This window comes from Lemur catta, chromosome 3, assembly GCF_020740605.2.
Source record: "Lemur catta isolate mLemCat1 chromosome 3, mLemCat1.pri, whole genome shotgun sequence".
NCBI lineage: Eukaryota > Metazoa > Chordata > Mammalia > Primates > Lemuridae > Lemur > Lemur catta.
This window is the reverse complement of record NC_059130.1, coordinates 59,487,310-59,497,671: the sequence shown is the minus strand read 5'-3', so window position 1 is coordinate 59,497,671 and position 10,362 is coordinate 59,487,310. Positions and strand designations below refer to the sequence as shown.

Below are 10,362 nucleotides of genomic sequence, written 5' to 3'. Positions count from 1 at the left end.
CTTTTTAAAGCAACTTCTTTAAATGTAATGCCACTATTCTTTTATGTTACATGCTGGAGGTGAAACACATTTCTCCACAATCCTTAGAAAATGCTTATACTACATAAATCATCCAATCTTTATAAAAATTTTTTACAAGCCAGTATGCCAGTCTTCTTCATGATTGATAAATTCATCAGTCCATCCAGAAATGCAACTCGATCTCACAACTTGAAGAAATGTTTTCTATAAATATTGGTACATATAAAAGTGTTCTAGATGTTTCCTATTGAAAATTTTGAAACTCCAAAACATAGCACTACATTTTAAAAACTCCAAGACACAGCACTACATTTAAAAAAGTTATTGTTCCAGCTCTGCTTTTTTGCAATTAACAAAAATATATAGGAGACACATGTCAGGAAAGAGAATTTTAATTTAAATGAAAACAATGAGAGCATAAGATTTATAAATGTGTAACATTAGTCAAATTTTATTACACAACAAAAAAATAAATCTGGCTAATGGCTCACTTATTCCAAATAGTATTAAAAATAGAATTGCCACACACCCCAAAACCAGTTTGTTCTAGTTATTTTTAACTGTATAGTGGTTCTCATTAAAAAAGAAAAAAAAGTACAGAGAAAATATTTTTTTAAACCCCACCAAATTACTTGTAGTAATTGAGGTTTATGCCAAGATATTTTAAAGAATGAAAATGATAAAGCAAAGAATGTGAAAATCCTGAAAAAGTAGTATTAATTAGTAAGGTTAATAAGAAATGAATTTTCGCAAACTGAGGTCTTAGGTGGCTCAAACTCCAGCATCAGAAGGAGACCCTGTCAGTGCCTATAAGACCAGTGGAGTGGGAAACAGATTTTTTTTCTGTATATTGGCAGTTTTCCCATCAGTGATTTACTACTGAATACGAACAGCTTAATGCTGAAAATGTGCTGCTGAATGGTTGGAAAGGACTATTAGACTCCGAAAATTTCTAGCACAACTACACTAAGAAGAAACATTATTCCCAGCCTAAAGAGTCTATTCTCAAATAGAGAAATATTCCCTATTAAAATTAGCTTTAAAATATTTGAAAACACAGAAACACCTAAAAAAAGAAAAATGGAAAATACTGAAAAGTACACGATCAACATGATTTACATTTAGCTACTTTAAAGTATGCTTCTTTTATTCTAAAAATTCTATTTACAAAGTATGCTTACATTGTACTTTAAAAGACATGTATTAAATGTAAATAAATCATTATAGCAATTTTATAAAAAGCTTCATAGCCTTTAAAACATTTCTTGTCATTATTAAAAAAATTAAAAGGCAGTAAACTGTCATTGTGGTGAAAGAGCACGTGATCTTAAGGGAAGAAACATCTCACTAGAGTTTCCACAAGTTCCTTCTTCTTCTAACTGCAGCTCTGGTGGCAAGGGAGGAGCCCCAGGGTCCCCAGGTCTAGGAAGTGTAGTTGAAGAGAAGATGGTATTTTCAGTTCTGCCTACTTCTAGAACAGGCAAATTCAGAGAAGAATCAGTAGAAAAAAAGGGGGCCGTGCTGGATTCTCCTTCTGGATGATATATGACAGTGGATGCTCTCAGTTTTTCAGAGAAATTACTCTCATCTGAATTTGATCTAGAGAGGTTGTTTGTGGCTCCATCTGGAAAAGGCTCACAGCTGCTACATTTCAGTCCTATAATGGAAATTTATAAATTCTGTCATAATCCACTTCAAATCTCACTTGCTTTTCTTAACAACCATGAAGTATATTATTATTTGCATTTTCCAGATAAGGAAATAGTCTCAAGGAAGTTAAATGTCATGCTATAATTCACATTTAAAATATAGTATACTTATATACTTAACCACTGAAAAACCTGGAAAAAATAAAGCAGCTTCTAAAATAAAAAATACCTTTCACAACTAATAAGAATTCTTTAGCATTCTGGTACCAAAAATATTAGCCAATTAAAAACAAAATTTAAACAGGGCAAGTGCCAAAATTCTATGAGTTGTTTACTGGCAATTACTGATTCTGGAATCATAGGATGTTAGAACTGAAAGATTTTATAGATCATCTGAGATAGTCTCTCACTGTTAGAGATGAAAAAACAGAGGCACAGAACAGTTAAGCCATGCCCAACATTCCAGGACTACTTTGTGGGAAAGTGAGAACTACAATTAAATAGATAATGCCCTGGTTCTCAACCTATAGTTTATTCAAATGACAGTGGTTCTCATCTACTATGCTTTGAATGCGCCTCCCAAAAGTTCACGTTGGAAACTTGGTTGCCATCCTGGAGGTTTTAAGAAGTGGAACCTTTGGGATGCGATTGGGTCATTAGGGCTCTGCCCTCATGAATGGATTAATGCTGTTATCCCAGAAGCTCTACCGTTTCTGGTCTTGTTCCCTCTTGCCCTTCTGCCTTGAGCTGACCCTTGCCAGATGCTAGCACCATGCTCCTGGACTTCCCAGCCTCCAGAACTATGAAAACAAATTTCTTTTCTTTATAAATTGCCCAGTCTCAGGCTTTGTTATAGAAAATGAACTAAGACACTATCAAAGAATTTTATCATATCCAAAGGGAATAGCTAACAATTATCCACTGGATTGAAGGAATAAACACAAATACAATTTATCTTTCTGTTAAGCTTAGAAGAGATTCTATCTACAGGCACAGAAATTCTAGAGTTGACAAATTTTAGGTAAAAATCTATAAAGTACGTTTACATGTCATTTTTTTCCACTAGTTTTTCAACTTAACTAAACTTTCAGTATTTCTGTCCCATTTTATAGAAACTATTTTTTTTATATATGGCTCAAATGGGGAAACTTCTAATGTGTCCCAGCAAGGACTTACAGACTGTGAGTTCCTTAAGGAGCCCTAAATTACTCATTTCTGTATTCTCCAATGCCTAGAACAACTGGAGTAGAACTACATCACATGCACATTTAACTTATGTGCTCTGGAGAGAGAGACAGAGAGAGGGAAATAGAGGGAGTGGAGGGGTGGGGATTTAAATTGTGTAGGCAATGCTATACAACATCCCAATCAGTGAGTGTGTGCTTTGGAGTGAGGGTGAAATAGGAGAGGTAAATGTGCTATTTCCTTAATCGATCTCAGTTCCCATGCCTCTCACACCTTGCCAGACTGTGACTCTAGTGTTTACAGTCATGAATATTATGCAATATGATTCCTATAAACATATGCCAACTACTTCATTTTGTGATCAACTAGTGGGAGAAAAGCTAGCAGAGTTGGATTAAAATACTTTGCTTAAATACTGTTATGTGTGCTGTACAATATTTTCAAAGGTTACTTTTGAACAGATTAATATTACATTCTGCTGACTTTAGAAACAAACCCTTGTGTATACAGGGATTTCACGATAGTAAGTTTTCTATAAATGGTACTGTTAAATGAATATAAATATAGGATATTGAATGATGTTTCACTTTTGCAATGTAAAGACATCATATAAGGTAAAAAAAATGCAAATCGAATATGGTTCTGAAGTCTAAACATTTTAAAAGCAAAATTATCATTTTTTTTGTTTTGCTTTTGCATTTTTAAAAAGCATTGTTACATATAAATTAACCCTTAAATACCTAAGATATCTTACCTTTCAGATGTTCTAGTTTTATATTTCTAAGTTTTAGCACTTCATCTGTAATCTTCTGTATCAGGAAGTTTTGTGTTTTTTCTCGCCGAATAGATTCAACAAGGGTGTCTAGTCCTTTCGGGTTTTCTTGTAAGTAGTCTAACAATTTTCCAGCCCTTTTCCTACTTGACGTTCGGCAAGAAATTTCTTCAGTGTCTTCTCTACTGAGTATCTTTTTTGCACGCAGATGATCAAAATGTCTCTCAGCTATGATTTTCTCACATAAGTACACTCGCAAATTTTCTAAAGCCTAAAAGACATAAAATATGCTTCAATGTTATTTTGTAACACTTAAGAAAATCACATAGGTGACTGATTATTAGTTAGAAATCTGGTGTGAGACAATGTTCTAAAGTCAGGAGCTCAGGCCCTCTAAAATGCATGCTAGTTAAGAAGATGAAGATCCAAGTAGACACAAGTAGGCCCAGGAATTCCTCACTGCTGGGATCTAATCTTCACAACTAAAACGCAAGACCAGGCTGTTGTGAGGAGGGGCCAGCCGAATCTAGGGGGGCTTGGTTCCTTGGAAATTGAGAGGTCTGCTGGAAATAGAGAGGTCACCTTCAGTAACAATGACAACAAAGACTACTATGTATTTTAGGTACCATTAAGCAAGCAATTCAGGACCAGGGAGGATAACTTGGTGAGAGGCCTCACAGTTTATAACTTTGCCATGTTTGTTACTATTCCATTTCCCTAGAGTAAAACTATCAAAAACAAAAAACAAAACAAGGCACATGAACTAAAAGGGCCCATAAACGTATCTGTCTTTGGGGTCAATTGGAAAGATTATGCTCTAACTCAGTGAATCTGTCTTTGTGGAAGGGAAATAGAAGGCTGTGTGGGGAGAAAAACCTAAAAAAAAAGTGAATGTTGGAAAAAACTGAAGAAATTAAGAAAAAGAGACCACAGAAAACAAGCCTAGGCCTGAGAAGTACCTAAGGGGTTTAATTAGTAGAAAATCCACGTTGGTCTCAATAAATGACATTAATGGCTTGATGCTAGTGACTGTGTTTTTTTTTTTTTTTGAGACAGTCTCACTCTGTTGCCCAGGCTAGAGTGCCATGGCGTCAGCGAGCTCACAGCAACCTCAAACTCCTGGGGTCAAGCAATCCTCCTGTCTTAGCCTCCCGAGTAGCTGGGACTACAAGCATGTGCCACCATGCCTGGCTAATTTTTTCTATACATATTTTTAGTTGTCCATATAATTTCTTTCTATTTTTAGTAGAGACGGGGTCTTGCTCTTGCTCAGGCTGGTCTCGAACACCTGACCTTGAGCTATCCTCCCACCTCGGCCTCCCAGAGTGCTAGGATTACAGGTATGAGCCACTGTGCCCTGCCAGTGACTGTGTTTTGATAGGAAGTTAAGTAACTTATCCAAGAGGGTAAGTTACTTAACTCCCCTGGGCTTGTTTCCTTATCTGGCTGTTATGAGGAATAAATAAATTAATATATGCAAAGTGCTTAGAAAGTGCCTGGTACACAGTAAGGATCAATACATGTTGGTAATAATGACAAAGCTAAAGGCAATGGAAGATCTTAGACGTAGCCTAGTGTATGGTGGCAGGAGAGGAAACTAGGTAAAGAGTTCCTGTGGTTCTAGGTCTACTTAACTCTCACATTCATTTATTTATTCATACAACATTTTACATATCTCAATTCCTAATCTGCCAAGTGCTGAGCACTGAGTATGCAAAGATGAATATGATTTGCAAAGGGATCAAGGTTTAGCTAGGGAATATATATTACACATAATAATTGTAAGACAATGTGATACGGCCCAGCAAAAGATTACAGGTCGAGTACTGGGGAAGCACAGAGTGAGCAACTAACTCTATTTCCAGGACCTGGGAGATTAAAAACCTCATTGGTTGTCATTTTTACCACCTATATGCTGATGATTCCCAAATTTATGTGATTCAGACTTTTTCTAGATGACCCAAAGGTACTTCAAATTCAACATGCCCAAAACCAAGTTTTCTTCCCCTCTCCCTTTTCCTTTGATACTCTCAACTCATTTGTGAGTACCACTATCTATCCAACCCATATATAAACCAAGAACTCATCTTTGATTCTTCCTCTGTTTCACTCACTTGCCGTATCTGATCACACACCACCAAGTCTGCCAACCTACCACTTACACCTAGTTTGCCCCTTCACCTCAGGTCTATTGTTAGCAATGCCCTAGATCAGTCCTTATCATGTTTCACACGGACTATTAACACAAACCTAGCTATACTGAACTACTTCTTTCCTCCTTCTCAAATTTCTCTGTTACGCATCTATTAGATCTCCCAATTTTTCAAGAGAAAATGGAAATCTGAAACGTTATATGTCGTTAATTTTAAAAAAATTTAAAACACTGTTCTTCCCCTGACTTAAAGGATAAAGTTCCTCAACTGTGGCAGAATAGTAGAGAAGTTAAGAGCATGGCTCTAGGATTAGATCAATCTCAGTTTAAATCTTGAGTTTGCCACATATTCTTTGAGATCTGGAGCAAGTTACTTTACCACTCTAAGCTTCAGGTTCCTTATTGATAAAATAATGATTAAAAGCTTAATTTACAGGACAACTAGGAGGGCTAAATGGGATAGTGTATATGAAGGCTTGGCACAGTCTCTGATACACAGTAAGTGCTCAAAAAATAATAACTTCAATTATGGCAGACAAAGTTCTTGATAATATGGCTCCTGCCTACCTCTCCAGCTTAAACTATCACTATCTCTGTCCTGGAACTTTATGCTCTATCTAAAATTGCTGTCTGTGACTCTACATTTTTTTGTTGTTACCTTTGTCTTGTTTTTTTTTCTCATACCCTACTTCCCTATTCATCCTTTAAGATTCAGGTCAGTGGTCATCTCCTTTGGAAAGCTTTACCTAAACACTCCCCAGAATGAGTTAGGTAACCCTCTCCTCTGTCCCTGTAGCATCCTGTGTATACATTTCACCTTTTTATTTACCAGGACTTCACCTCATCTCCCAATTCATTCCTAGACATTTCCATCGTGCCCCACTACTCTTCCCAGAGTCACCAATGACCTCCTTTTTACCAAAGATTTTCAGTCTTCATCTACTTGACTTCTCAGCAGCATGAACATAGTTGACCACTCCTACCCTGAAACACTGCTCTTGTCTTACATCAATACCACAATCTCCTCATTTTCTTTTGATCTCTGTGGCTATAATTTCTCAAACACTTTTTAAAACTCTTCTCTCTAGCCAGGCATGGTGGCTCACACCTGTAATACCAGCACTCTGGAAGGCCAAGGCAGGAGGATTGCTTGAGGCCAGGAGTTTGAGACCAGTCTGAGTAAGAGTGAGACCTTGTCTCTACAAAAAAAAAAAAAAAAAAGGAAAAATTAGCTGAGTGTGGTGGTGTGTGCCTATAGTACCAGCTATTTGGGAGGCTGAGGCAGGAAGATCACTTGAGTCCAGGAGTTTGAGGTTGCAATGAAATGACGCCACTGCGTGCTAGCCTGGGTGACACAACGAGACCCTATCTCGAAAAAACAACAAAAAAATCCCTCTTCTCTTTAAAACCCTTTTCTCTCCTATCTCTCAACTTCCTACGTGAAATCATTCAATCCCACACTTAGATTTCTGGTGCAGATCTCTCTTTTGATCTTCAGACTTGGCAGATCTCATTGCTGATTTGACATTTCCATTTCCTAATCTGATTCCATTCTCTTCCTCAACTCCCACATTCAATCCATCACCAAGTCCTACCATTTCTATTTCAAACATGAATCTGGAATTCTCCTGCTCCATCCATCTCCACTGCCTTCACCCTGATCCAAGTCACCATCATTTTTCATTTATATGAATCCCAGGAGTCTCCTCACTGCTTTCCCTGCCTTCACTCTTATTCTCCTTAGCCCACAGAACAGGCAGAGGGATCTTTAAAAAAATGTAACATAATTCTTCAACAAGTCCCTACTACATTTGGGAGTTAAAAAAGCCCCAAACACTTTTACTACCACCTACAAGGCCCTTCATGAACTGGCTCTAGCTCACCTTCCTAACTTCACTTCAGGGTTACCTACTTCCTGCTTCCAATTTCCCCAAATCACCAAGGTCTTGCCTGTTTTAGGTCCTCAGCAAATTCTATTCTGTCGAGAACACTCTTCCCGCAGTTGTCATATCCTTCAGGAATCAGTTTAAATGTAACCTCCCCTGACCATCCTGTCTCCAGTAGATGCCTTTTTATTGCCTTAGCACTGTTTGTCTCCTTCACAGAACTTACCATAATTTGTAATTATATCTTTATTTGTTTTCAACTCTAATGACCTATGTTTGAAGCAGGCAGGAACCAGGTACATTTTGTTCTACACTGTATATCCTGCACTTACCAGAGCACCAAGTAGATAGTGTTTTGGATGAATGCAAAATTCACTGCATTTATTGTGATTTAAATTATCATTTATGTCTGTCTCCCCCTCCCCTCCCCAAGAAATCAAGCTATTTTCAAATTAGGATTGTCTTAGTTTTAAGTTTTTGAACTTTTAGAACCATCTACAGTATCAACCTCACAGTAGCATGTAATACATATTTATTAAATTGCACTAAATCCAACTAAACAGATGAAGTAAATAACTAGTTGGGGAAGGGGGTAGGAGGAGACAGTGAAGAAGCGGGAGTTACCAGGAGGATGTGCAGTGGTATATCATTCATCAAGCCAGAGAATATAGCAGGAGCGGCAGGCAGCTTTGGGGGAAGGATTGACAAGGTAAGCAATCTATAGGATGTAAAAGTAGCTTTCCAGTAGACATTTGGAAATAAGGGCCTAGAGCTCAGGGAGAAGGAAGTCCAAATATGTGGATAATTTTAAAACTTCTAAGATCATAAAACATTTTGAAAATATCATGGAAAAATCTCTAAGAAAAAAGCATGCACACAATTTTTTCACAGACCTTCTGAAACCCATCCATGGTTTCTTCAAGGTTATGAATTTTTGATATAGGTGTAAACTGAAACCTTGAAGATGGATAACATCAATGAACTAACAGAAAAAAGTAAAAGCCTACAGACCACTCTTCACATCTGTATATGTGTTCAGGTCTTATTTCCTTCCACCTGTAATTTCTCAGATCCTGTTTTATGAGTTGTAAAATGGGAATGCCAATTAACTCCTTTAGAGGTTGCTGTAAGGATTAAGGAGGAACATTGTAAATTGTGTGACACAGCATCTGGAACATAAGAGGCCTGGCTCTTGAAGTTCATGATTTTACTGGCTCTCATCTTAAATAAGGCAACACTTACTTATTCTATAGTAGTTATCAATGTTCCTGTCTTATCTCAACTAGAATGCAAAGCAGGGGCTAGATCTTCATTTTTTTTTGTATCCTTCCAGGCCCAAGCACAGTACATTTCATGTAGTAAGTACTCCATAAATCTCTACTGAATGAGGAAACTAAGTCCCAGTCATATCCAGTTTCCTTCTTCTAGTGAGTCATACCGACTGTAATTATGAGTACAGTGTGATAAACCTTACAGGGGAGGGAAAAGGAAGGGATTTGGAGTAGATGAATATTTAAAAAGTTGCTGTACTGTCCAATTCACAAAGATGATTTTGTAAAAGTACTGTGGTGTTAAGAATAGACTTTCTGTTGAGTTTCTGTTTTTAATTTGGATTAATATAAAGTATTTTAGTGGTACTCATACAGATCTCATATGGCAAAACGAATAACTGAAAGCTAAGGAAAAAGAAATGTCATACCTCAACAAAGTCATTCTTTACAAATTAATATTAAGGTTTGTGCAGTTCTGCACTATCCAAGCCTAAGAGCATAATTTAGCTACTGCATAATTTCAGCGTTTACCTGTACATCAGTTCTCAGCTACATGCATTCATTTCCCCCCTGCCCCATTTAAATATGCGGGCGTTTGCTTACTAGGGGAATTCCAGGTTGTGCTTTCAGCTGCTGAGCTTCCCCCAGCCCCTTTTGCAAAAGAGTTTCACGTTTTTGCTCCACTGCTGGGGATCCTTTCGTTCTGGGCTGAGACAGCGGCCGAGGCAGCCTGTTTCAAGAATGAATCTGAGCTGCCGAGCCCTAACAAAGTAGCTCCCAGAGCGCACTGAGGGGAAATCACAAGGGGCCGGGTGAAGGGTGGGATAAGAAGCTGACTATGAAGAAACGCCCTGCGTTCAGAGACTTAAAACGGAGATTAACGGTCACTGGACAATCACTTCCACCACAGTCCCTCAGACGTAGGGCGTGCCGCGGTCCTCCCGTGCCCGGACCTCCCGCTCCTCCGGCCTAGAGGATCCCCCTCGTCCTTAGACTCGGATTCCGCTTTCCTCTCCCGCGGGGCTGCAGCCCGCCCCCGCCCGCCCGGGGTCCTCAGCGGCGCCTGGGCAGGGTCGCGCTACTCACATCCTTCTTCACTTCAGTTAGGTCCTCCTCGGTGAGCGACGGCGCGGTGGGCTCCATCGTGGAGGCGAGAGATGGCGCTTCTTCCGGGTCGGGGAGCTTGGGCTGCGCCGACCAGCCCTGGCCGGAGGCTGAGGCCTCCGGGCAAGGGGGAAGAAGGAGAGGAGGCGGAGCGGGTCGCAAGGAAGACAACTGCCCCTACGAAAACCGAGGGGCTCGGGGGTCAAACCGTAGAGCTTCCGGCTCCGCCTCCGGGGCCGACGGCGCCGCTAATCTACGCGTCGCGCCGCGGGCCTCAGCGCTCGGCTTCTTTCCTGTGCTAGAGATTCAGGCGCAGGCACCG

The 10,362-nt window shown here is 39.2% G+C and overlaps 1 protein-coding gene across 1 annotated transcript; it reads right to left on the bottom strand.

Annotated features, from left to right (window-relative positions):
* Positions 1 to 397: 397 nt before the first annotated feature.
* BCL10 (BCL10 immune signaling adaptor) lies at positions 398 to 10,362 on the bottom strand. Its single transcript, XM_045547624.1, has 3 exons — positions 10,023 to 10,362; positions 3,610 to 3,898; positions 398 to 1,678 (listed from the first exon to the last, which is right to left on the bottom strand). Exons 1-3 carry the CDS (start codon positions 10,077 to 10,079, stop codon positions 1,323 to 1,325), a joined length of 702 nt encoding a protein of 233 aa, XP_045403580.1. The 5' UTR covers positions 10,080 to 10,362; the 3' UTR covers positions 398 to 1,322.